At 41.2% G+C, this 27571-nt stretch overlaps 2 protein-coding genes across 6 annotated transcripts in view; one reads left to right on the forward strand and one right to left on the reverse strand.

Annotated features, from left to right (window-relative positions):
- The window catches only part of mapre2 (microtubule-associated protein, RP/EB family, member 2), a 129528-nt gene extending 124295 nt beyond the window's left edge, over positions 1 to 5233 (forward strand). For 4 of the 5 annotated variants that reach the window (XM_028803492.2, XM_028803493.2, XM_051929115.1 and 1 more), the window contains 2 exons: positions 71 to 229; positions 4689 to 5233. In XM_028803492.2, the coding sequence (XP_028659325.2) occupies positions 71 to 229; positions 4689 to 4763 (234 nt within the window). In that variant the 3' untranslated portion in view covers positions 4764 to 5233. Of the gene's footprint in view, positions 1 to 70; positions 230 to 834; positions 909 to 4688 lie in introns of all 5 variants that reach the window. The other variant, XM_028803491.2, reaches the window with a different exon arrangement.
- Positions 5234 to 17256: 12023 nt separating this feature from the next.
- The window catches only part of LOC114653273 (ethanolaminephosphotransferase 1-like), a 55231-nt gene continuing 44916 nt past the window's right edge, over positions 17257 to 27571 (reverse strand). The window contains exon 11 of the mRNA XM_028803488.2: positions 17257 to 18117. Within this exon, the coding sequence (XP_028659321.2) occupies positions 18052 to 18117 (66 nt within the window). The 3' untranslated portion in view covers positions 17257 to 18051. The remainder of the gene's footprint in view (positions 18118 to 27571) is intronic.

Consider the following 27571-nt stretch of genomic DNA (forward strand, 5'->3'; position numbering starts at 1 on the left):
TAAGCCTTTTTAATGGACTTAAGGTAACTTCAAAACTGTTAGTAATAGAAGTGCTTTGCTTGATTTACAGGTGAATTCATTAAAAGTTGCACTTGAGGGTGTGGAAAAGGAGCGGGATTTCTATTTTGGAAAACTTCGAGAAATTGAGTTACTTTGTCAGGATCAGGGACAAGAGAGTGCCCAGTTTGTGGAGCGTTTAATGGAAGTTCTTTATGCAGCAGAAGACCAGGTAAGACATGCTTCAGAGGACATGAAAACTATGCTTTACTCGGTGTAACCTGTTAATATGAATATATGATATGTGAGGAGCTTGACAGAACTGAACAAAAATAGAGAGCTGTGCTGGAATGAGTGCAGAACATTGTGCTGAAAGTAAAGTGAGGGATCATAATCCTCACACGCTACCTGAGACGCACGGGGCTTACAGTAAGTCTGCAGATGACCTTTTGAAATGGTTTGGATTGTAAAAATAAAGGGTACTGCAGACTTCCTTTTGTGACGTTGAAGAATTGGCTGTAACATATCTAGTTACCAGTTTCTGTTCAGTTTTGTGGAGCTCCCCATACTTGGTCACCTTGGTGTCTCTCCCTCCACCCTCTTTCTTGGTCGTGTAAAATAGTAATTGGCCTTGTAGTACACAAAGCAGATTCAGGCCTTTGAACATATTAATAATCCTGTATAGACTATTTAAAAATGTTTTTTGTTTGGAACATTCTGTTCACTGTGGGCCCCACTTTCTTGCTTTGAGCTTCTTTCTGGTCAATGTATGTTTAATGTGTATCTGGTGTGCAATGTGTTTTATAAAAATGTTGAATTTTTGCTGTGGCGGCTTAGGGCAGAAGAAGCATCCTTTGTTGTCCACAATATGTGCTGCAGGGAGACGGAACAATGCCTTCGAAGTGAGCGAGGTAATACTCCAGCAGGACAGTCGCTTTTTATAAGAAAGTTCTGCTTTTAACTGTTATTGTCTTTGGATTTTTTTTTTTTTTTTTTTTTTGCATTTACATTAACAAAAGGCTTTTTTTATATTAAGTTTGAGCTTGATCACTAAAATATGGCATCCTTTATGAATAAGATCGTGTTGCTGCAGGAATATTCAGTTGTTTTTCTAAATAGGCTACCTGGAGACAGATCAAGGGGCCAGCATCTGCCATCAAGGGTGAATAAGGCAGACTTGACTGTAGTTTACAGGCCACAGGTAAAGGGGATTTTAGGATATGCCATGCCGCGAACCTGTTGCTTGGTGCCAGAACAGTATGACTTATCTCTCTGCAACCAAAGGTACAGTGATCTCCTGCCATTCAGGCTTCACACGGGTACAGTATTGATTCTTCAGTCTCTGAAAGCTGCCTCTTAGCTTTGGGGTGCCTTAGAAATGCGACAAAATGAGGATGCGCGTGAGTAGCTACAAATGCTTGAATTTTGTTAAAGTTTTATTTTGGAATCTAATTGTGTGTGTGTGTGTGTGTGTGTGTGTATATATATATATATATATATATATATTATATATATATATATATATATAATATATATATATATATATACGAGGGGAAGTCAAAAAGTAAAGGGACATTTGAGAAAAGGGGCATTTATTCTAATGATAGAAATGTGAAACATACCTTATTTTTCTATATAACCTCCCTGGACTTCAATGCACTTTTCCCAACATTTCACAAGTTTTTTGATTCCGTCGGAAAAAAAGTTTTTCGGTTGCATCTGCAACCAATTTTGCACCGCATCAATGACTTCTTCATCACTTGCAAATCTTCTTCCCCTTAGAGCTTCCTTTAATGGTCCAAACATATGAAAATCGCTTGGAGCCAGGTCTGGACTGTATCCATTCTCCATTCGTAGCTCTTGCTTCGCGATAAACAGTTGTCAGTGCTTGCATTCAACGAATAATGTCTGCAGGTTTAACACCTCCCACAAACAAAAAGCGAATCACTGCCCTCATTTCCTCCTTGGTGCAGATCGACAATGGAGCTGTCATGTTTAACGGTCTGCTACACTCCAACGAATAACGCGGGAATAAGAGTTACACGTTGTATAGAAGTGTTGGCGACTACACTCATTCAGCGCTGGATACGAGCAGTGTTACCAAACTCTAAAAAGAGAAATTAAAAAAATCCCTTTACTTTTTGACTTCCCCTCGTGTGTGTGTGTATATATATATATATATATATATATATATATATATATATATATATATATATATAAGGTTTATAGGGTGGTGGTTGTCAAATATACTGACCACGTACTACTGTGATGAACAGCAAAATCCTTATGGTCTGTCAGTGGCAGATCTCACGCTCTCAGACAGTGTCATTTGCTTTTCACACGTGGTGGTGATCCATCATTATGATTTTCAGATTCTTCTGAATGAAGTACAGCTTTACCAAATGGACAGACAATTGTTTTTATAAGATATAGTTACACATGACAAAAGTTAAATGGAAAGGCAGCTATACGTTTATCTGATATATGAAATACCAGAATACTGAAGGGAGCTGATTTTAAGCTTTTGTGTTAGTTTCAGCGAGGCGCACTGTTAAAGGTTTCTAGTATTCTTGTTTAAGCCTTTTTTTTTTTAATAACTTTTCTTTTTGGTTGAAAATGTAAAGCAATCCGTTGACTTTTATTAGGCACAGTTTGCTGTGTCTCGTCAAACTGGAGGCATGTTGTTGTTTGTGGGTAGAGCAGATTTTTCCGTCCACTTGCGAGTGTTCCAGTCCTTTGCCAATTCACCAATCGGTGGGCCAGTTTCAAAGGCAGCCATGGCTAGCAGGCCCATGAAGTTACTTCCACCATCTTTCACAGATACTGTACAGTCGTATGTTTTGGATTGTGTATAGCTCTTTTTTTTTTTGTTTTTCATTAGGAGAGTATGATCCCATCATGCCTCACCTTAGAGGTTGCAGGGGATTTCAGTAATGGCTGCTTTGGCTTTTTCTTTTACAGCTCTGCTAATTTTTCTGCAGCTCTTTTTACTTACTTGAACTGGTGATTGAGTGCTAGTTACAGTGCTTGCCAGTTTTCTTTTTCAGTGTTCCATATCCTTAATTTTGTTGCCCTGAATTTTAGTTTAGATTAAATTGTCAAAATTTCTGGCTTTTATTTCATGAACACTTCTTCAAGTCTCCTCTGGATTCAGGCATTTTAAGTTAAATGGAACATTATTAACTCTCCATTCTCTTACATTATTCAACATATTAAATAAATAGTAGTTCAAGTACCTATTTATTTACCCTGCAGGTTGTAGTTCTTTTGCTTTTGGTGGTGAAACCCAAAGTGGTGATCTCCATAAATATCCTGACATACTGTAAATGGCCACAATGCACAACTATATCCATTCATCTGTCACAGGGGCAGCAGTCTAAGTAAAGATGTCGAGATGTAATCTTTTCAGCTTGTCCTAGATCTGCTCCAAGGTCTCCTTCTGGTTGGACCTGCCGAAAACCCCTCTGCAGGGAGGCATCCTAATCAGATGCTCAGACCTCAAGTGGCTTCTTTCAGAGCGAGGTAGTGGTGGCTCTACTTTGAGCTGCTCTTGAACGTCTGAGCTCCTCACCCTTTATCTAAAGCTTAACCCAATCACACTGCAAAGGAAACTCATTTCTGCTATTTAGATCCACAACTTAGTTCTTTCAGTCAGTACACTAAGCTTGTGACCAAGATGAGGGAAAGCATACAGATTGGACAGTAAATGGAGAGCTTTGCCTTGGGTCTTGGGTCACCGTGACTGACTGGTACGTCTTTGTGACTGCAATGCTGCGCCGACATGCCTGTCAATGTCCTCCTCCCTTCTTTCCTCAATCGTAGGCAAGACTCCGACATAGTTAAACTGCTTTTTGCAGATGATATAGTCCTGCTGGCTTCATTGGGCTGTCACCTTAGACTCCATGTATGATGTGTAGCCATTTTCATAATTTGACCTCCCAGCCAAGTTGAATTTGTGAATATTAGACTGTGTGATCTCAATAAATCTGTGCTCATGTCGAGATCATTAATGTTCTAACCTACCTGAAAATTAAAACACAAAATCAAAGAAGTGTTTCTTGGAAAGTTTAAACTACCTGCAAAGATTAGCTAATGGACCAATAGACTTGCCTCTGTCCTGATCAGAGCAAACACCTTGATTATTTTAGACGTCTGTGTTGTTAAAAGTACAGGGTGGACATAGTATGGCTAAGAACACGAAAAGAGACCCTCAGTCATTGGGTTGAAGTCTGTGCTAATATGGAGTGTGTCTGAGTTGTTCTCTGCCACAGTTGGTGGGCAGTAGTGTCTGCTCGATGCTTTACACACGCAGTACGTGAGACACCTTAGACACTAATCCTCAGTAATCATTCAAATGACAGAGTGAGGGTGAAAATATTCGTGTGATCTTACACTACAAATTGTAATCTAAATACTCGAAGAGGGGGATTGTTGAAACAGCCTGCACCCCATTACATGTAACAGCACGGCACAGCACAGCCCCCATTAACTGTCCACCTTGCGCCAGAGAGCCGTCTCTTGGAAGCTGCCCAGGAGGTCAGCAGGGCCTCGCCTGTGGTTCATCCTTCTATGTGGCCTGGGGATGACTTCACACAAAGCAAGAGAACGAAAAGTAAAGCTGAAATTTGGTACAAGTATGGATATGTTTTTGAATGGTGTGATTTTAAGATGATTTATCCATGTCTTCACAGGAAGGACATGCTGAACCTCAAGATGACCAGGAGGAGCAGGTCCATGAAGAAGCTCAGCAGCAGGAAGAGTACTGAGCTAAACCACTGGCACCCACAGTATTCAGTATTCATTTTGTCAGGACCTTTTTTTTTTTTTTTTTAATTTGCTTTTACTCCTGAAGAAGCGAGCGCATGTGGCCTCGTACGAGGGGCTTCAGGCTCACTTTCGAATATTTATGCAGTAGCAAATGTACAGTAACTGAAACACTTCTAGCTTCCATCTTTTTAGCAGGACAGTTACTGCTCCCTCTTATTATTTTTTTTTCCTCTTTCCTGGTCAAGTCACTTAATTTCTCAATAAATAATGGGCACGGGGCAGAACGGGGGACACTTTGGGGTTTGTTTAACGGTTCTTCAGGCTATCAAAACAAAAAACGGCCTAAATGGCCCTGCCTAAACATGGAGGTTATCAATTTGGTTACCATAGCAAAACATTGCCTAGAATACGTTTTTGGGCTCCGTGTTTTCTTGCTGATATTTAAAAGGTACTTAGGAGCTCTGGTTTAGGGGGGGGGGGGGGGGGAAACCTACGGACTGTTGGAACGACGTGAGCAGAGTAAGGATACGCTCAGACGATGATGCAGGCAGCTGATTTCTGACTGAAATAGCTTTGGGAAAAATTAAGTTGTAAATGCTTGGCACCATTTTTGGTGGAGACTAAATATAATTATGCAGAGTACATGAACAAACATCAGTATTCCACATCTTATTGTTGTTTTTTTTGTTTTGTTTTTTGTTAATTTTTCCCCAGTTTTCCTTTCCTCAATTGTCAATTTGCTGTTATTTTGGCTAAATTGCTCACCATCATGCTTTGGTTATATATCCATCTAAACAGAAAAGGAATGTAAACATATGTACTGTTTATAGTTATAAATAGCATAAAAGCAAAAATATTGGGGAGTCCTAATTAGATTAAAACAAGATGTCTTATTCAGATGTATCACACATTTTACACGCGTTTTGTTGCATGACAGTCAGTTTTTTGTCTTTGATTATGTGAATAACTTGACCTTTTATCTTTTTACATATTTAATAAAAAAATATATGTTCAGTGATGTGTTTTATAAATGTACACAACGATAAAAGTTTTTTTCTTTATATAATATGAGCATTTTTTTGTTCAAGTCTTTTATAGAATTTCAACTTCTGATTTGGTAACTAAAAGCAAATCTGCCTCAAGATGTGTTTGGGAACGGGTGTCTCATTAAGTTATCATGGGACGTGGGCGCAGACTCGGGTGAGACGGCGTCACGACACCACGACTGGTGATGGTCCCTCCACTTGTTATTCTGTCATTTGGTATTAAAATGCCACATTAGTGCCAGTATGGTGTTTGTTACCTGCTATCGTTTCTGCATAAAACGTCCCAAACTCTGCTTTGTAATGTATATGTACATAGAATTCTTTGTGTAATGTTAAAAGCAGGTACGTTATTTTTAAATAGTTCAATTCAAATCATTAGTATTCCAAGTTATTGGAGATGTGCAGTTTGTGCCATCACAACAGGTTTACACATTTCCATTATTTTAAGTCTGGAATTTCTGGCATTCTTAATTTTTGCATTCAGGAAAGCCCCAGAATTGACATTTTACATTAGGCAAGTGATTCTGAGCGTTTCTAATAGTTGCTATAAAGTGAACATCGCCTATTTGGTTTCTGAAAAATTCAGACAGTACTAATTTTCTCACATTCAGCATTTCATTTTATTTTATTTTTCACTCAAGTTGAGTTTAATCTGCATGATTACAGCAGCAGTAACAGAGATCATCATCATCATCTGTCAGGCTGAAAACTATGGTGGACAAACCCATCTTTGCTGGCAAGATGACTGAGTGAGTCGAGCAGACAGCATCTTTTATTTATTTTATACTGTTGGACAAATGCTGGTATCAAATAAGATTAGATAAGTAGGAAGAGTGACGACAATGCTGTTTTATTCAAGGTGTTTGCAGCTACTACACTGGGGTGGTTTTGCTTCCTCTTTCCCCCCTTCCATTACCCAGTCCTGGAATAATGTGCATCAAAAGGGAATCTGCTGAATTGTTTCTGCAGCAGGGTCATCTTTTCTGCCATTGTTACTTTCCTCCAACTTTTTCCCTGTGTGAGTAAAATGTTGAGGCTGTCATGCATGAGGTTTTGCATTTGCCTCAGAATATTCCCCATTTGAAACATCTGCAAGAAGACCTCAAACAAATGCCTCCACCTGTACTTCGTTTTTCATCAGAGTCTGCATAAGTGTGAGAGCTGTACGTCTGCACTGAGCTGCCATCATTAAGACAAGACCCCAGAAAGGGACAGGATGGCTGTGGCTGAGCAGAAGCTTCATGGAGAAGAGACCAGAAAAGGTAACATCAGCACACGAGCTTAACTAACTGCAGCTCAGCGAGCGGCCATGCGGCTAACGGGGTTCAGTGGTAATGGTGAGTGGACTGTTAATACATTTCTGCAGGAAAAAAAAATTAGATGTTTTGTGTTGCTTCTTAATAACTTAAAATAAGAACACATTTTGCAACTAAAATATAAATAGTCATTAAAGTGACTTCTGAATTTAAAAATTATTGTATTTGATTAGTTTTTCTGCTAAAATATTTATCTTTATTTTGTAATCAATCTCCCTTTATTTTTTATTTAGCAATGGTTATCTAACAAATGTCTCTATTATAATAAAAAAATCCTGGGACGAGACGTGACTTTTTCAGAGAGACACTTTCACGTCCCACGAGATGAGACTTTGTGGCAAGAGATTTAACCACACCAGGGGACAGAAATAAAAGACAAGTAGAACGTCGTAAAGAATTCAAAAACATTGGGGCAAAACACATGCAGAGCACGTTAGAGATAATTAAAGTACTAAACTTCGAAAGTCTCAAAAAACTGATAGTAAAGATCACATTAGCGCAAAGAAATAGAAATTATTACTCGGTAAAATAACAGAACAGTGAAAAGAGATCGAATATTTTGTTTGGATTTAAACTTTAAGTCGGAGACTTGTAGATCGTCTAATTCGTGTTGCCATCTGGGAAAAGTAGTGTTGCTTCCCAAAGAAAAGGCCTATCTGCAAGAATTAAAAGATAAGTAAAAGATAGTGCAGGCGGGGGGATTGGCAAGCAGTGGGCAAAGCCCCCTAGTTATTTACAGAATGAACTGCTAAATACAGTAAATGCCACATGTGAGCTGGTAAGATGTGCTTTGTTGATCTTCTTCTTCACCTTTTGACTGCTTCTATTACGACATTTTCTCTGATTTGTAATGTGACAGTTTTGGATTAATGGATGCCAGCTCTGTGATGCCAATACAAGTGGCACTGCTGTTTGACCGTCTAACCAAAGCACAGATTAATTTGTTGTGTACCGTCATTAAATTCTTGTTGTCACTTTGAAATATTCTGAAGCAGAATTAGGAGGACAACATTGTTGCCCCAGGGAGTCCAATCCTTAAACAGTAACCCTCAAATTTTTACAAAGTTAAATGTCTGTTTCTCATGGGTGTCTCTGGTGTGAATGAGTGCCCAGTCATTGACTTAACCTTTTAGTTCAAGACCACCCCTAGTGTGTGAAAATCAAATTAAGGGATTGTGTGCAAGACTGACCACACTGCGTTTTCATTAAAATGGTGTTTTTAAACAAAACCGACTCCATCCCCAATAAACGACCAAAAACGCACATGGAGTAGATGTTCGCCTACACTGGGCTTGTGCACCTCAGCAGAAAAATTCTTGAAGGGTTGGTAATATCGCCGATCACGGGATTTATCACAAAACTCAAAAACCAGTAAATAATTTTCATACTGTGCAAAATGCAATTTAGATGTATACAGTAATCCCTCGCTACTTCGCGGTTCACTTTTCGCGGATTCACGACTTCGCGGGTTTTTAAATACAAGTGATTGCCCGCCTATCGTGGAAGTTATGTTCCAGACCCATCAGCAACAGGAGAAAATCCGCGATATAGAAAGACCATATAAATAAACATTTTTATAGTTTAAGCCTTAAAATACCCATCCCACATGCTTTAAACACATGTAAACTTATAAAACACACTTTGTTAACACATGATATGTGGATGTCGGGCTAAGGATATGAGTAACATCTCACTATTATAAAACATTTTAACTTCATGCAAGACAAGACAGTGAGACAGGAAAATTGGTGATGTACAGGCTTTTAAATTATTGACAGGCAGAGCGACAAGCAGCACAAAGCCAGCACAAAGTCCACTTCTCCTTAGCGTTCATTCAGCTCCCCACCCCCTTGACAATGCGAAGTGGCAGGAGCGTACTGCGCTTCCGGGGAGGGGGGGTTTGAGTGAAGGTGCGTTCAGCTCTCACACACCCACACACACACACTCCTCGCGCAGAGCGACAAGCAGGCATTTTGGCAGAGCAGCACAAAGTCCATTTCTGCTCAGCGTGAGTTCAGCTGCCCCCCTTCACAAAGCGAGTGCAGACACATTGACGTCTGATCGCTGCGTGTAGTGTGCAGTGTTGGTCTGCGGTGTTTAAGAATGTAGAAAGTGTTTAAGAGTATAGGAAGTGTTTATAAGAGTGTGGGAAAGGTTAACAAGAGAGTGAGAAAGGTTTATAAGAGTGTGGGAAGGGTTTATAAAGCCTTAAAATATGTATAAATAATAAAATAAATATACTGTAGGTCACTACTTCGCAGATTTTCACCTATCGCGGGGGGCTCTGGAACGTAACCCCCGCGATAGGTGAGGGATTACTGTACAGGAAAGCAACTCCTCCGTGTCTGCTGTTTGTGTTAAGCACAAACCAGTCAGGAGTGCCATTAGTTGGACTTTTCAAATGTTGACCTTTTTGCCCATCCATATTGCAAAGCCGGTGTTTTCAAAAGTCTACGACTCTGGAGAGTATTTTCAAAAGTCTGTTTCAGGTTGGGTTTAATAACAGTGGAGTTGCGTGGATCAAAGGCGAAAACGGACTCCTGTCCTGTGTTAACGTAAACGTGGTAGTGTGGATGAGGCCTTTAGTATGTTTCTGTACAAGCTACAGTGGCGAGGCTGGTCCAGCTTTCTTAGCTTCAGATTTTGGAATGAATGCCTTTTCTTGATTCGGTGCTTTGGCCGAGAGTGGACGTGAAGTGCTACTGTCTGATTCAACAACTCCACAACACCTCGAGTCATCTGAACAGTCACCTTGGGGACTCGGTGTGGTGCTTTGAACCCTTTGTCTACACAATTTGTAGTTTGATTTAAAAATGTTTTTTGTGTTGTTCAGGTAACGGTGCAGTAACCATATGTGGCAGCGCCGAGTACTTTAAAGTCTTGACTTGATGTTGAGGGGGTCCTAATGATCTCCACAGGCATTCTGCTATCTTAGCATTCCCTATTGAAAAAAAGGAGGACATCACAGCTGACAATAATGGGTACAATTTAGTAAAATAGCCCTTCATTGACAAAGGAAGATTTTCACAGGACTCTTATTAGTAAAATGACAATCTTTTGCATTTGCCTTCTTAATGAATTTCTTTTAATCTCTGTGGTTTTCCCTTCACAGATTTAACTAACGCTACAAGACCCCATTTGTAGACAGTGATCTGATGTCGCCCTGTTAGTCTAATTTCCTGATTCGAACTCGCCAAGGTAGAAAGAAAATGACCTTATGGATTGTCACGGACGGGCTGTTTTTCTCTCTGAACGATTTTCGGGGGTATCGAGAGGTGTGGAGGATGACCTGAGCTCTGCCTCGCTCTTACATTTCATTGCTCTGGTCCGTTTCTGTGTATTAGGTTGTGGTCTGTAAAAAGTAACTGGTTCATGTGGAAGAGTTCGCAAGACACACCAGCACAAAATGCAAAAATTCATAACCAGACATTCATTTAAATAAATGTATTTAGTATTGAACCTTTCTATTAACAAACACCAACCAAAAGCCCATTGCGTGATACAGTCCAAGTGGAGAACAACCTGCTTAAGCAACTGGCTCAGGGTCGCACTGTCACGGAAGGCTGGAATCCAGCTTGTGGCTAGAAGGCCTCACTACTGGGCATACAGTTTCATATTGAGTTAATAAAAGACACATTATTGGAATTATCTGGTCAGAAAACCTTTCAGGACAATGTGACAACAAGCCTGAATGTTTATTTGCTGGTTTATACAGCTTTTGGAGTTTGGGCAGCTTATCACTCAAATCAAATTCAACCAAAATCTAAAAGAGACTCTGGGCAGGAGTAGTAGTGGAGCAGCAGCATGTCGGGACCTTTAGGAATAGTAAAGTCACCGTAGTAAACGCGGCCCCGGTGTCTGTCCTTACCCATACCATTGCACTTTAATATTTATCTGCAGTTTCGAGTTTCTCGGTTTTCACTCGTGCTCTGCAGTTGTGAACACAAAGGGCCTTCCAGGGTGTTCGGCATTGAACTCTGGGAACACAGGGACATGGCTGACCGGCTGGAGGCCTCCTCTAAACAGGATTCAGTTTGGTTTAATGAAGAATTAGCCTCCAGTGTGCACATTCCCAGAAGTTTATCAACTGGACTGGCTGTGTCAGAGTTTCACACGTGACTAAAAGCCCCCTACATCAGTACATCAGGTGAGTCTCGGTTGCTTTTTCTTAAACATTCGGTCATCTTTTTTTTTTTTTCTTTCCCCATCAGGTTTGGACAACTAAGATGGTTTGTGGACTCACAGTGTAACACTGCGATGTCCACAGCCAATGGAGGCCTTTCTAAAATGCTGCATTGGTTTTACTTATTTCGCTTGTGGAGTCGTTTGCAGTTTCTGAAAATCGGGTTACTATAAGGGACTGATTTCACCTTTCTGTATCTTGACACAGAGCTCAGTTCATATGACCTGCAAACAGTTAAATTATTTTATTTGTCGTGTGTAAGCAGTAGAGCCCCAAATCATGCACTCCTAATCCTGAGCAAGAGGCTCATTCTGCACTCACCTTTTTTTTTCTGAGTGCAGCTTGTCTGAATTTGGGTGGCGGTGACCCCGAAGTGAGCAGCTTTTGTAGGTTGAAGGGGCCCAAGCTGCCCTGAAAGCTTACATATGTGATCTGCTCAGTTATGAGGTGTCATTTTTGCCTGACGTCATTGTGTACACATTATGTGCTTATATTTGCTTTCGTTTTGCTCATTTAATTTCATTTTATTATACAGTGGAACCTCGGTTTGCGAGTAACTTGGTTTACAAGTGTTTTGCAAGACGAGCTAAAATTTTTAATAAATTTTGACTTGATAAACGAGCGAGGTCTTGCAGTACGAGTAGCATGTCTACGCTTTGTCTGCTGAGCATCATGTGATCACAGCTGAGCCGATGGTGGTTCTCTGTCTCGCTGCGGGATTGTGGGTAATCGTCTTCTATTCTCCGTCTGAGTCGGTGTGCCTCACTCATATAGTCAACATCCGTACAAGCGTATACTGTTTACTACAGCATTGTGACTGTGTGTGTGTGCTGTGACGTGCGAGTCTCCGTCTTGCACCCCAAAACACGAAGCCGAGTCTCAGTACTTTAGCAACTCCACCTTTATTCAGCAACAGTGCAGTTATTTATTGTGGTGGGATCTGCCGCTCTCCTATACACAGACACAGCAGTCAGGCAGGGTCGTGGCCAAGTAGTACTGTGCCCGGCGCATTTATAATGTTCCTTGTTCCTTGTATCACCCATCGACGGCAGGCGCTTATAACATGTCCGCGATGTTTTCGGATTCGCTTTTACGGCGAACTGCTACAGCGCTGGGAGACTGCGATTGCTTTGGGACACTCTTCCACATGTCATCCCGTTGGGTGCAATCCCACAAGAGTTTAGAAACTCACTCACACCAGCCATGATTCTTTTCAAAGGTAAAGTGCAGGTTAATTTGTTTTATGTATTTTTACTTTATATTTTGTATTTTTATACGAATAGTTTTGGGTTGTGGAACAAATCATCTGAGTTTTCATTATTTCTTATGGGGAAATTCACTTTGATATATGAGTGCATTGGACTGTGAGCTCATTTCCGGAACGAATTATGCTCGCAAACCTGAGGTTCCACTGTATGTGATTTCTTCAGTGTAGTTTTGTATGTCTAAAAGTTGTAGTTCTGATTTTAATATATGCAACTCTCTGGAGATTGGCTATAATAAAATGTATTGAGTTGAATGAATGGCTTTCATTATGGTGGGTACTGATTTATCATCTCGGTTAGCCTAAATTTGGCATTACTGGCTGTCACTCATGAAACGAATATATTATGCTGAGGCCTCTACAATATATACAGTGGCACAAAGTGTATGAAACAAAAGACTTGTGAGCTCCATACTGGCCAGAGGTCAGCAGATGCACGCACTCTTGAATGATGGGCTGCTCTTTGGCCAGCTGTATGTCCAGCCATCCATTTTCTGAAGCGTATTCCGGCAGCGTTTCCTGCAAGGCAAAGGGCAACCTGTGATAGGAACACGTGGTGGAGATTCAAGTGTCTATACTGCCAACATGTTGCTAATCAGCCCTTGTTGGTGGTAGTGGCTATGGAAAGCGGAGCGTGAGACTTTTAAGAGTGACACTGAATTCCTGTAAGCACTTCTAGATCTGCAGCAGACCCCCCACCACATCCTCAAGATGTGCAGGCAGACGTGCCAATGTGTACACAAGCGTTACCCCCGGGTTACTGGAGTGCTGCTGCCGATGCAGCTCTAAACTAGAGAAATCTGCTATGAAGAATGGGTGTACAGGCCTGCAGCCCAAGACTGCCCGTTTATAGAAGGAGCCGCCTATACGGCATATCAGTGCAATGTGCGGGCTTGTTTTTACTATTTTTACAGAAATATTACGTGCTACTTACTGGTTGCTGATTCATGGTGTATCTGTGACGAATGACCCACTAAAGTACCACCTGTACAGATATGAAAAAAACTTGACTCTGCACTCGAGATTTGTAAGTAAAAGTCCACTAAATGCCTCTGTGGCCTCTCTGACACACTTCAGTCACTTGCACCCGACTCGTGTTTATGCCGTCCTGATATTCAGCTTTAAAAGCGTCACCTATTGTTCCACTTGAGGGCCTCTCTTGAGCCAACTGACATGATGTTATTGGATTTCTGTAACGTCGGGCAGCAGTGAACATTGATGTTTAGGGAGAGTTGCATTCTTTATGTCAATAGTAGACTTTATAGATTACCTCAAAACAAATTCAGGCACTTAGTAAACTAGCAAAACATTAAAAATGGCACAGTCACAATTGGCCTTTGAAATGTTGTGCAGCCATTTTAGCAGATTTAAAAGCAAACTTGTTTTTGTGGAGACTTTATGGTAGCAGTTTATTTAACAAAGAATTATGCATTTTATATTTTAACATCCCTCCATCCATTATCCAACCCGCTGAATCCGAACACAGGGTCACGGGGGTCTGCTGGAGCCAATCCCAGCCAACACAGGGCACAAGGCAGGAACCAATCCTGGGCAGGGTGCCAACCCACTGCAGATATTTTAACATATAAAAGGATAAAATATTGATAGTGCCAGTGAACACTGGACTGTTTGTGTCCTTCCCCTCACAAGTGCTGAGTGGCCCAGAGGGTCACAGGCAGCAGGCTGACTGGCATTTTGCCTTCTGACCTGGAGGTGCTCTTGGCAGCAGACCCGCTACGTGCTGAACCAAAGGGAGGTGAAATGTCGTATTAAGTCCCATGTCTAAACACATCACAGAAGTCAAATGCTTTTTATTTCCTTCAATAACCATTCTATTTAAATGATGATAGATTTGTACCAAAAAAACATACAAGTCAAAGTAGGGTGCTCGTCCATGTCCTTCAGTGAAACTCATCATCTCACCACAACTGAAGGGCTACAAGAAGGTCTCATTGCATATGGTGGTGTCACGGACTGCCGCCAAGGGACTACCTCAGTGGTCAACAACGAAGGCCCTACAGATAAATACACCACACAACTGACACACCACTCTCGGCATGACTCGATTATCTGTTAAACTCCAGGCTATCTTCTTTGGAAGTCACTAAATGGGAAGCCTCGTCTCCTGGACTGATCCAGAACTTCCAGACTTTACTTGACCTGACAGCCTCACCTTTACTCGATATGTTAACTGATAGGTATGGCATGCACTCCAGAGACCCCTGATTGTAGACCACTCTCGGCATAGCTTCCTCATTATAGCACAGTCTGCGTATTCATAACGCAGGACATGGAAGGTCAGGTCAGTAACCGTGCACTGGTACAGGACATTCCCGCACCCACTATATGACACATCTTGGGATCCTAGATGGCAACCCCCCAGGCAGACATGTGGTCCAGTATGGAAATGACCATCCATCCATCTGCCTCAGCCAGGTGTTAGATGGACATCCCCTTGGCTTGGTCCAAAAGCTCGGATTCTCAACCACGAGTGTCCTGTGAGCCGTATAACCCTCGGGGAATCACGCCACATGGCCATAGTGTCATAACTGACGCTCTCTCACAATGCAGGTAATGTGCCTCATTTGGGACTCTGAGCACACACAGTCAAACCAGCGGTACCAAAGAATTCTCCGAAGAGACTCGGTACCAAAGGGGTCAAGTCTTCGTCTCGGGTCACAGGATAGCATCCATGTCCCGCAACCATATAGCAAAACAGACAGCAGCTGGAGTCTTAACGACTTCGTCCTTTTACAAAGATGTCGCAAGCACCACACACCCCTTTCCAGCCACTGGACCCCACGCAGGATAATCATGTGTGGCAATCAAAGGGGTTTTGACAGAACAAGAACACAACTTTGCCATTCACTACTGTATTAGTCGTGCAATCTAGAAGTTATCAGATGATGGGGGGGGGTAATTAGATTACTAGAAAAATGTCTACAGCAATGGAGAGCGAACCATCATGAGGTGCAGTCTGTCATTTATTTTCATTTTAGGAAAAGACGCACATCCGTCAGTGTGGACTTGTCATGCCCATAAACCGGCCACACGTGACTTGAGTCATAGAGTAGGCACAAGTGGGCCCTCAGATAGACTGCTGTGGTTCCAGTGCTGGCATGATAGGCTTTGGCCCTGTGCCTTGAATTTGACTTGCTAGGCTCAGATGATGGACAGTTACTTACAGATCCCGTCCAAACTTAATAAAAACAAAAGACCAGGGGCCTCATGCATAACGCCGTGCGTAGAATTCGCACTATAACATGACATAAGCACAAAAGCCAAAATGTGCTTACGCACAGAAAAATCCAGATGCAGGAATCTGTGCGTTTGCCAACTTCCGCGTTCTTCCGCTACATAAATCCCGCTCAGCGTGGAAATACACGCACGTGCACGCGCCTGCTGTCCCGCCCCAACTGCTCCCAGAATTATACCTCTTTGAATATGCAAATCAATATAAATAGCCCTTAAGCCCAGCGTTCTGTGAAAAGGCAAAGGCAAAAGTACGAGGAAAAATAGAAGAATTTCAGCGAATACCAAATGGAGGCAAAGAAAAACGTGCTATTTGTTGGTTTAAACAGCTATATAAGCAACAAAAGGAAGTTGATCGAGTGACATAGCGTGTCGGAGAAACTCGAAAGCTCAAGTTCACAAAGTCGCATAGTGCCTGAAATAAAAAAGTTGTCTCATATCAAAGTCGGCGTGAAAAGGCGACTCGTAGCCCACCGTCTGAGTGTCACATGAAAGCTTATTAGGGTACAGTGAAAAAAAAGGCACACAGTGTGAAAAAAGCACAAAATGTCAACTTTAATCTCAAAATTTCCACTTTAATCACGTAGTTTATTTTGTCATTAAAGTAGAACTTCATAAACTTTATCTTAAAATCGTTTAGTTTACTAGTTTCTCAAATCCCATCGTAACTAAAGTAGCACGTTAAATGCTTTGTTGTGTATTTGATCTTATATGTGCTCTATGTGCCTGAATCACTACGTGCTTTTCCTCCGACAGGACACAGAATCCATTATGTTCATAATATTACAGCACTCTGAGTAAGGGATGTGCAATATTATAACTATCAGAAGTACAATTACCTCACGGTAACTTGCAAGTACAAACAGTTCTACAAGGAGCACTTGAGCCGCCGTAATGGATGTGGATCTAAGAAAGGGTAACTACACAGGAACAGGAGCACTGCTTTGACGCTGGGTGCCGCCAGTCTGCAAAACCTAACAGAGAACTTGCGTACGACAGGGTATGAGGTACCGTGGAAAAGTGTGTGGCTTTATGCCAAGTGTAGGTTTTATACATCGCAATTTGAACGTGGAAATGTTCTTGTGCAACATTTCCGTGCGTGTGCACTGTTTATACATGAGGCCCCTGGGTATTGCTGACTTAGGTTCAGCTTTTATGTGGTCATCCTTTTTTTATTTTTTTAAACCAATTCCTTGCTTTGGTCCAACTTAACTAAAATGTGGTGAAACGTTGGGGCCATAGGCGGACTTTCAAGTGTGCTAATAGTAAGCTGGGGCAGCAGCAGTGCTCAGTCTTTTACAACATTTTGGGTTTGTGGCTAAAACACTAAAGTCCACAAATTATTTAAAAGGAACAATGAATTGCTGTAGACTGTAGCCATCCAGTGAGCCAAATGCCACAAGCTCGTCTCATGTGTCCACAACACTGAGGGTCTTCATAACATGACATCCTCAAGCCCATTTTTTCTGGTTTAGGGTTGCAGCACTGAAACTATTGTGGAAGAATGGAAGCGGCTGTAGACGGGATACCAAACCACTGCGGGCACTACCCTTCATGCCAGATGCAAATCCATTTTAATTTGGCATTTCTGAACCTCCAGTTTCATCAGAAGATGCCAGTAGATACCCTGAGGAAAAGTTCAGCTGAAATGGGTTAGGAGGGGGCCATCAAAATTCCAACTAAATGACCTGTTGCTGAGCTTATGCCTAATTTGTTCCCAAGTATCCATTTTCTTTTTCCATGCGTCTATCCCACAGTGGCGAGGGGAAAAAAAAAAAAGAATCCCTAAGGGAATCCTTTAAAAAAAAAAAAAAAACCTCTGGAAACAAAGACCACGACTGCGACCGACAATTACTAAGGCAAAGCCATGGGAACCGTGGTGATCCAACAATCCTGAGCCCACAGTAAAGAGCAGCCCTGTAGTTTGTGTCCCAGTCAGTTTAGAGCACAGCATTCCTGGCAGGGGGCCGCTCTTCAGGGCGGGGGTGAGCAGGCAGGCGGACAGGCGACCCTCTGCTTTGAAATGTTTCTTTTGTTGTCACGTCTTTACCTGATTACTGTTCATAATAATAAACTGTCATTGCTTACCTGAGAAATAATAAGCTGTCCAGGATTAAAACAATTAAAACACATCTTGAATATTTTTTATCCTCTTTTGGACATTCAGGGGTTTCACCATTAGACACAATTTAATTTGTAAATACTGTCCCAGACATTCAACTGTGCTCAGTCCAAACGTCGTTTCTCCAAAGAAAATATGAAAATGTTGAAATATTCGCTCAGCTGCTTTCCCTGGAAGAGAACAAAAGTAGCACAGACATGTATAATGAAATGCATTATAATTTAAGAAAGAAAATTAAAAAGAAATAAAAGCTAAAGAGCAGTCACAGTTCACCAATAAGACAATTGTGGGAGTGTGGCCTTCACCAAGGCTTTTCCTTTGTGTGGTGGCACCGCGGCCCCTCAGTACACCAGCAGCCTCGTGGCTTACAGCCATTGGGACGCACTTCTATTTATGGCATTTTTATCATTTGTTACGTCGAGGTACGTGCCATGCAGTTTGTTTTATTCCACAGGGACACACGGAACAGTCTGCACTGAAAGATCATTTCACACTCAGGATCCATAAATTGTCAAACTTGTGGGTTTTTTTTTCTTTTTTAATACCAACCCTAAGGACAAGTCAAGGTTGGCACCAAGGAGCAAACTGATAATCTCCACGCACAGATGTTTCCTGTGCAGAATAAGCACCAGCAGTGTGCTGGCAGACCATCTGCAGCTCTCCAGTCCATGTTAGACTGGAGGGCAGTCGGCGCCTATTGTGGCTTTGTTAGCCGCCAGTTGTGCTGACAGACTGGCCAGGAGGAGGACACATCAGGTACTAGTGTGTGGTAGTGGCAGCGGGTGCCACTGAGCTTCATGAAACTTGCACATACTGTGCCAACATGGACTGTGGGTTTTGACATTTTAAAAATGTCCGAAGTTGCACCTTGTACGTGGAAAAATCTGTTGTGCAATACAAGTATTTACTGACTGCAGCGCCGCAAAGCTGATCAGTTCACTCCTTGACTTGCTGCCCAATATAACTGCATTTTGGATTTGTTAACCGGATCTTTAACAATGTCACCCTACAGAAAAGTGCACTGAGCTCCCCTCTGTATTCATAGTTCACCTGTGACTGTGTGTCCAGACACGGCTCCAACCCCATCATGACATTTTCTAATAGCACGGCCATTTAACAAAGACATTTGCTTTTGACACCAAATTCAGCAAAATTAGGAAACTGGTGCAGCCTTAGGGAGGGTAAGCAGCTTTAAACTACTCGGAGTCACCGTCATGGATGGTCTAAAGTGGGCACAACTCATCTTGGCTGTCATAGTGATGCCTCACCAGTGCCATTATTTGCAATGTACGTCTCCTCCTACCGTAAGCTTCTTTGTTTATATTTACTTGTAACACTTCTTTTGAAACATTTATATAAATATACAACAATCATTTTAGAAATAATAAATACACTCAATTTGCTATATCCCAGAAAAAATTAAGAATTGTAAACCTCACTAAACCCTAAACCCACCCTGACCCAGACCCGAGAGTCAATTAGGGGCCTTGTAGAAATTCAAACATCAGCAGTGATGGTGGCAGGAGTCCAGCAGACTTATTTTAGAATAATATTCATTTATTTTGGTCAAATACTAAAGAAGCTCAGCTCAGTTCTACACAAAGATTTATTTTTGCTTCAGAGAATCTAAAGTAGGATCCTTTACCTGAGCAGAATTAACTGACACGCTTCGGGTAGGAAATGACAGCTCATCACCAGAGAGTCTAAACTCGTCTGACTTGACTGAACACTGTAAGCTGTAAGCGAAGCTGCAGTGATTGGGGGTCCTACACTCTCTACAAGATAACAAAAAGGGTTTTAAGGCCGGGCGTTCACAATTAGGGTCCATTCCCTGCAATATTTTGGATATAATCCCAATTTGGACATGATTTTTCAGCTGAATTTCATTGATTTTTGCACAAATCGGTGAAGAAAAAATATTCTGAATGATCCACTGTTTGCTTGAAATCTTCTTAGTAAAATTTTATTCCCAGCATTGCTGAAAATAGTCTAGCGGTGAGCAACAAAAAGACTGAAAATAATGCTAATGTTTTTTTTAAGAGGATTAGTTCAGTTTGGCAAATTCCTAACTTGTAAATATAAATATAGGTGTGTAGAAGTCAAGCAACATATCACCTTTTACTGGCCAACTAGAAAGATTAGAATATGCAAGCTTTCAAGGCAACTGAAGAAGGGGCCCGAGTTTCCTCAAAAGCTTGCATATTGTAATCTTTCTAGTTGGCCAGTAAAAGGTGTCATTTTGCTTGACTTCTCACGACATCCATAATGGCCAACACAATACAACACCCTAGCACCAGTACTACAGGTCTGTAGAAGGAATTCAATATTTACAACAGAGCTTCCCCGTAGGTGGATTGAAGAACACCTTGCTGGCTGCCCTCCATCCTGGTACAACATTAAAGTGGCTCAACATCGTACTTTAAGGTGGCACAGAATTCTACTGCCACACAACTGCCTTTTGTTCCCAACATATGCAGAATGTAGAAATAAGGACACGGTGGAAGGATTACAGCTAACGGCTGAATTGGGAGCGCCTGGGAATTCCCCAGGAAGAGCTGGAACATGAAGCTGGGGACAGGGAAGTCTGGGCTGACCTGCTTGGCCTGCTGCCACTGCGGCCCTCATCAGGAAAGGCGGTTTCAGAAAATGAGAGGAGTGCTGAGTAAACTGCGTCCTGCCCTGGATGTAAGAGCAGCAAGTCTCTGTGTCTCTGTGACTTGTTTTCTTTGTTATCTGTGTGTTTGCTGGAAAGACTGACATGCTGTATTTTTTGGAAGAGCATATATTGATTGTGGAGCTGTATGGACTCCTTCAAGCGGACACATGAAGGATTTGTGACACATTAATCTGTCATGAGTCCTCTTGTGAAATGCACAATTCAGCAATTGGTTAAAAAAATAAAAATGGTGTAAGCAATGCCCAGAAACCAAGAAACCGTTCAGTCCTTACACTGGCGGTTGTTGGTGATACTGAGGATCATATAAAAAGAAATACGCTGGGACGGGACAGGAGTGTCCTGAATCCTCATGTACCCCATGGTGTACTCCATGACCTGAGGACTTCTTTTGCACGCACCATCTGGTACAACTTCTTAAAAAGGCAAACCATTTGTTCTGTTAAAAGGTACAGGGAAACCAGATCTTACAGCAGCAGATTCTGGGTCCAATTTAATCAGCAGGGTATGCATAGTGCAACATGGCAGCCACACACCATGAAAGCTACGTGAATGGACCTCATGTGTGTTTTTCTATTCAATGCGTTTTGTTGGTTACCATACTATTGTCACTTAGTCGTGGAAGACGTGCATGAAACCGTTTTCAGTAATGTTACTATATGAGAATGTGACTTAAATTGCTTTAATCTGCCTTTACTAAAAAGGAGGACTGTCTTTAAAAAAAGTCACAGTGATCATGAAGTTGGTGCGCCGATTCTGTACAAGCGGTGCCACATCTGTGTGACTCGCAGAAATCCAACTGACGCTAGCCGAACTTTGTTACGGTAGTCATCAATTCAGGCACAAAAACTGAGATAGAACTGGTTGAACGCTAGTCATCTTCAGCTTACTGATGAACAGTGCAGTCAAAGAGCGATATGGCAACTGAAGAAGGTGACCCTGACGGTATTACAGCGCCTGTTGGCTAGCAGTGTCACAAGGCTTAGCCTGCCAGGAGGCAACACATCGAGTCTTTCCAAACATTTACCTGTCATTCATGCCAATGTCATCTAGGCGCTCAGAATGACTGGTGTGAAATGGTGTTTACAGTAAAAACAAGGAAAGTTAAGATGAATCTATTCAAGGGGTTTGGGTGTTCTCTGTCTGGATGTGCATCACTCGTCTGTTACTGCAGTTGGTGTTCACTTCTGCTGATTCTTTTTTGTTGAAAAAAAAAAAAATGTTGCTTTTTACTTTGTGAATCTATCTGCTATCTGCTTTAGTATCATTTAGGTATATATACACCAAAGTCCGAACTGTAGCACTGATCTAACACTAGCCAGCACGTATGTGTTGAATTTAAGAGAACAAAGAAAGTGACAGAAGCAGAGCCCTCGGCCCTCACTGGTTTATGTGGCGTGTGCAGCACAGCACTACATTAGGTAGATTTTAGCATTTCACAGTATAGTTACATTTCTTAACATCTGCAGGGGGATGTGAAACAGATGAACAGCAACATCACAGTCAAACAATTGATTTACTGTATTTATTGGGTTTTTTTGATATAAAGAATGCAGCTACCGTTTTAATGTGGGATGGCATGAAAACAAAGAACCTGCCCAATCGTTCACCCTACAAGTGGCGGGTCAACTGCTGCATTCCACATGAGTGCTGCGTCCAGGCACTACGAGCAGAAGGTCACTTCTAACTCTCGGTCATCAGCTGGACTCCAGCACTGCGCTGTTACTGTCGCACACCATTACACGTGTGGTGGGTTTCAGGTTTACTTGGTTCCTTTGATGAGGATGGAACGTCCATCAGACCAGGAGTTTTATTGCCAAAAAAAAACTTTAGAGCCTTTATTCTAATAAACGTATTTCATGTTTTTAGACAAGCAAGACAATTTGGTCCTGAAAAACACTGAATCCCTGATATTTCATCCACGAAAAGTCCAACTAAATTAATCCTGGATTTCATTGAATTCAACTCTGTGCTATGGATTTTTTATGATTTATGTGTTTATTCAGGTCATTAAATATATTTACACTGTTGCCTCATTATTTGTTTTCTCTTTTTTGTTAATCTGTACCTCAATAAAAGACAAAGAGAAACACTAAGCAGGCTTTGTGGGATGTTTGCTTACTAGAAAAATGTCTTCACTGACTGAACACACTGAAGCAGCTGAAGGTGTCTACCCGGGATTAACTGGATCGGGCTATCACAATCAAATAAATACGACCAGCATTAATTATCTTCACATATCATCTGACTCCTGATATGCAGAAGGGATGAACAGCCAAAGAGGAAATCCCAGTACTCACCCTGCAATCTGATCATCCTCAGTTTCACTGGCCAGAGGACGATTGTCTGGATAACTTGTACTGAAAACAAGACCTCTGCTAAGTACTGAGATATGCTGCTCAGAAATCTGGCTACATTGGCCAAAGTGCCGCTGCTTGACTCCATTTATAACTACCAATATGAGAGTGGCACAGGTTGTTTATGGGAGGGGGCACTGGGTCAATTTACCCTATAAACTTTAAACTTTGATGAAGTTTCTTTAATAAACTGGCTAACCCAATATAATGAAACATTTGAATGCAATCAAAATAATCATCTTTAAACATTAACCCATGATTCATGTTTTCAGTGTCAATGCTAACGTATTCAGAGAATGCAACAACCACTCCATGCACAATGTCACATTCACATCTAAGTGTACCGTTTTTGCCCATGAGAGCGTTTATATGAGTTGAGACCTGGTGAGCCTATTCGTATTTCACAATTAAAATTACTGAATGGACTAGATGTTGAACTGTAATGCTCTTTAGGTACATATTGTATTTCCTCCTCACTTTTTTATGTGGCAAACAGTAATTTGAAAAGTCGGCTACTAAGTAAAAAAAAAAAAAAATAATTCAAATAAAAATTTTAAATGAAACCACAAGAAGCCGAGGTTATAGGTTTTTTAAAAAACAAGGCTTGTGGAAGGTGGATGAAGTATGCAGAGAAGCCCAATTTGACAAATTTGTAAAGCCCTGGTGGTTAAAGAATGACATAAGGATTCAACCAAACGAGATTCTCGTACCCTTTACAGCTGCCGCACAAATATTACATTATTTTAAACATCAATTTTTTTGTAACTCCTTTGTTTGAGGAATTGTGTGTCAAGCCAGCAGCCTCCATGTAGCATGTTAGTCAGACATGCATATAAGAATTTCACTGAACTCTGCGCATGTGACAATATCATTGCCACTACTACTCCGTTCCCCAGTAGATTTTCCTTTTTCCAGGGTAGCTGTAAAAGGATTAAAGCCCCCGAGAGTGATCTGAGGACCACTGTAAATGCTCTGGGCTGCTCGGCCTGTTGTCTAAGAGGATGTTGACCAGTGCCACACCTGCAAAGGACCCCAACGCCATTGCACTTCTCTAAAGCAATTCCTTGTTCTTGAATATCTTTTGATGTATCGATTGTTTTTATTGTGTTTTAAATGTGTATATGTGTAGATGGAGGGTTCTAGACATGCACTGATGATGTCCATTAAAGGCCATGTTACTTTAGATGACTTTTCTAGTGATTTTCAGTCGTAGCCTTCATTTACGTAATCTTAGTGAGTCAGCGGCAGTTGGCGGTGCTCTCCTTTTAATCCAGTTACATAATGTGACATGTCCAGTGACTTGGGTTTGACTTTTGTCTTGAATGTTAAAGATGGCTCTGTGCGCATGACAGCTGACAAATGATGAATGCTCATCCGGAAGTAGAATACATTTAATGTAGTGATGAGAAATAAGACATGTAGCTGTTTTTGACTTTGCAGACAGAAAATAAGCTTCCCTGTGTGATAAGTTGTGTTTCACAAATTAAACTTTTAGTGGAATGAAAAAAGATTGCAGCTGAACTCATTGTACCTGTTAAGCCGCTAAATGTGACATGCCTAGTGACTTTTCAGTCATTTAAACCAGTCAATAAGTCTAACATACCCCACAGCTAGATGGCATATAATGTGACATTAACTGAACTCATCAGAAGCTACTCCATCTGCTGACCCCAAAGATATGCATATGGTGGACATGTGTGTGTGTGTGTGTGTGTTTTCTGTATATATGCCTTGTGATGAACTGGCATCCCATCCAGGGTTGTTTCCTGCCTTGTGCTTGATGGCTGCCAAGTCAGGCTCTGGCATTTCATAATCCTATAATGGGAAAGAAAAGTTTGGGAGATGGATAGATATGCTAATATTCCATTTTTAAATAATGCAAAGCTTATCTCACAGTTATACTGTACATAGTTAAAGTCGCTCCGCTTTTCAGAAGAGAGACAGATGTGTCGTTTCCTGAATTATGTGGACAAGTTTCAAAGCTCAAACAATTAACTGACTTGTTTTCCCCACCATCACTTTGTCCTGATGAATCTCCCGGATGGTGGTAAGAGGCTGCCTACAGAACATCAGACTTCCTTTCCTTCAGCAACAATTTCCAGCTACTTCTGGGCAATTCCAGGCTAGCCAAAAGCAGCAATCCAATCCGTCTACGGTGGGTTTTTTCTTTTATTTGAAAAGTTGCTGTTCTTCAGCAGCATGTACTTTTTTAAGAGAGTATCCAACACTGATGTTTAACAATCCGAGCTCAAAAAGCCATCCGCAGGCCTACTACAAAATGGCCCCTTGCAGAGTATGCCACTAAAATTTATTGCCTTACTTATTAGATTTTCAATTAAGACAATGACTGAGTGTTATTCTGCCAGAAGCCATTGTCGACAGGAGAGCTTTTGCACAACTCTCTTTAAATTGAGCTCTTGGCTAGAAAATTAATGTCAAATGCTTCTACTTTCTAAGCAGCTTTAGATATTCTCTTACCAAAAAATAAATTTAACATAACATTGTCATACAGCTTAATCCAGTTGAGGGGGCTGGAAATGTATCCTGGTGGCACAGGGTGCAAGGCCTTTGCGGGACCAATTTAGATCTGCCAGTCAACTTAACCTGCATATCTTTAATATGGAAGTTTATTTGTACCAAAATTAAATGTACTCTAATGTATTAACTACATTGAGATGCAATACATATGCAAGTGAGCTATTTAATTTTGGCACATTTTTCCATGTGTTAATTACAAACATATCAACTAAACAATTGCTTTTCACTACAGCATGAAGTTTATTTTGCCTTTAGTTACGACATGCGGTCTATGGACATGAATTAAAATGCAATGTGCTTTTTGTATTGCACTTTAAACGGACATAAAAATTGCATGCAGTAGTGAAAAACAATCGATCATTTGGTTGATCTTTTTAACTATTGACAAGATAAAACCATGCCAAAATGAAATAGGCCATTTGCATATGTATTACATTTCAATGTAGCTAACACGACGGATTGCAATAAGGGTGTGGAAGGAAAACTCATCTCATATGGAGACAGAATGTGAAAACTCCACATGGGTCAAACCCAGAATGCTGGAGCTGCGCTACACACTGCACCACCGTGCTACCCCAATAGAAACACTACTGCTTTGTTAAATGTTAAAGGGTTATAATAAAAATGTATTACATTTATATAGCATTTAATAACCTACTCAAAGTGCTTTACACAGAGTGGTGGTTGTATGTAGCATCGACCTGGATGATGTTGTGAAGCCATTACTATGCCAGTACGCTCGTCACACGTTAGCTTTTAGGTGGTGAAGGGTTGAGATACAGATATTCTATTAATAGAGCACAAGGAGTGATTAGGGGGTCAGAATAACCAGTCCATGGTAGACGATGTAGCAACAACATCAGGAAATGCCCTACTCTCTTTGAAAGAGGCCCTTTATTACTACAGAGAGTCCGGACCTCACTTTTACATCCCTTTGCACCATTTTTCAGCACAATGTCTACATCATAGCACTGGGACATTGGGGCCCACACACAGACCACAGGGTAGGCGCCCTTTGCTTGCCTCTTCTATTGCACAACATAGATAATTTTTAGTTCAGCACATTCTAAAATGGTTTTCTTCAGCCCAGTTTGCATATAAAATTTTTAAGTAAATTTTGTGGTGTTGCAATTTTCAGATGGATGGGATATGGATGAATTCTTCGCTGTGTGAAGTTAACCTGCACTTAACATGGAGTAGAGAAGACAGACACTACAAGATACATAAATCTGCAAAAGCCCTAAAGTGTCTGACCTTTAATCTGCTATTTTATGCATTGTACACCTGCTCAGCTCTGCTGTAACAGGCCGGGGCTCCTGCCCCTTGTGCCCCTGAATTGGATTAAGCGTGTCTGAAAATGTTATATGTTATGTTAGCAGAAGCGGCTGCAGAGTTTCATTGTAAAAACTCTCTTAATCAGACACAAATTCCTTCTTGCACTTCATTTTCCAGTTTCTGCACACCAAACTTGACAAAGCTGTGTTGTAAAAAGCAAATCCACACAGCTGCTTGTGGTCTCTGCTGGCTTCGTTAGTATTATGCTATTGTTCTCTTCTGTAAACAGCAGACAGTTTGCACTAAACGGGCTCAGGTGAAGATGGGTTTGTTTTGAAGGGCTTTTACATGTTGCCATGTTGGCTTAACTTGCTTTAAAACTAGTGAGAGACTAGAAGGAGTACATCAAAGAGGCAAATACGTCAGTCAGTGACTTAAATTGTTTCTGATTGAACCTTTTACCAAATTGAGCTACCTCAGAGTTAGAATGTGAGCTCATTCAGAGTCCTCAGTGATAATTTAGACATTAGAAAAACAAGAAATCCAATTAAGAAATGAATTCAGTAAGACACACAAACAAGCCTTTCATTAAAACTGGATTGCAATGCAGTCATATATGGACCGAGTTTAGCAGGTAGGATTCAATATACAGTATTTGTTGTGCCACAGACTATTTTAACAGCTCTAAGAATGCAATTAATAAAAAAATCACAGAGGCTAGTTAGATGGACTCATTACAATGCATCAGAATTGCCCGGCTATTTTAAAAATATTACTTTT

This window comes from Erpetoichthys calabaricus, chromosome 6 (genome assembly GCF_900747795.2).
Source record: "Erpetoichthys calabaricus chromosome 6, fErpCal1.3, whole genome shotgun sequence".
Lineage (NCBI taxonomy): Eukaryota > Metazoa > Chordata > Cladistia > Polypteriformes > Polypteridae > Erpetoichthys > Erpetoichthys calabaricus.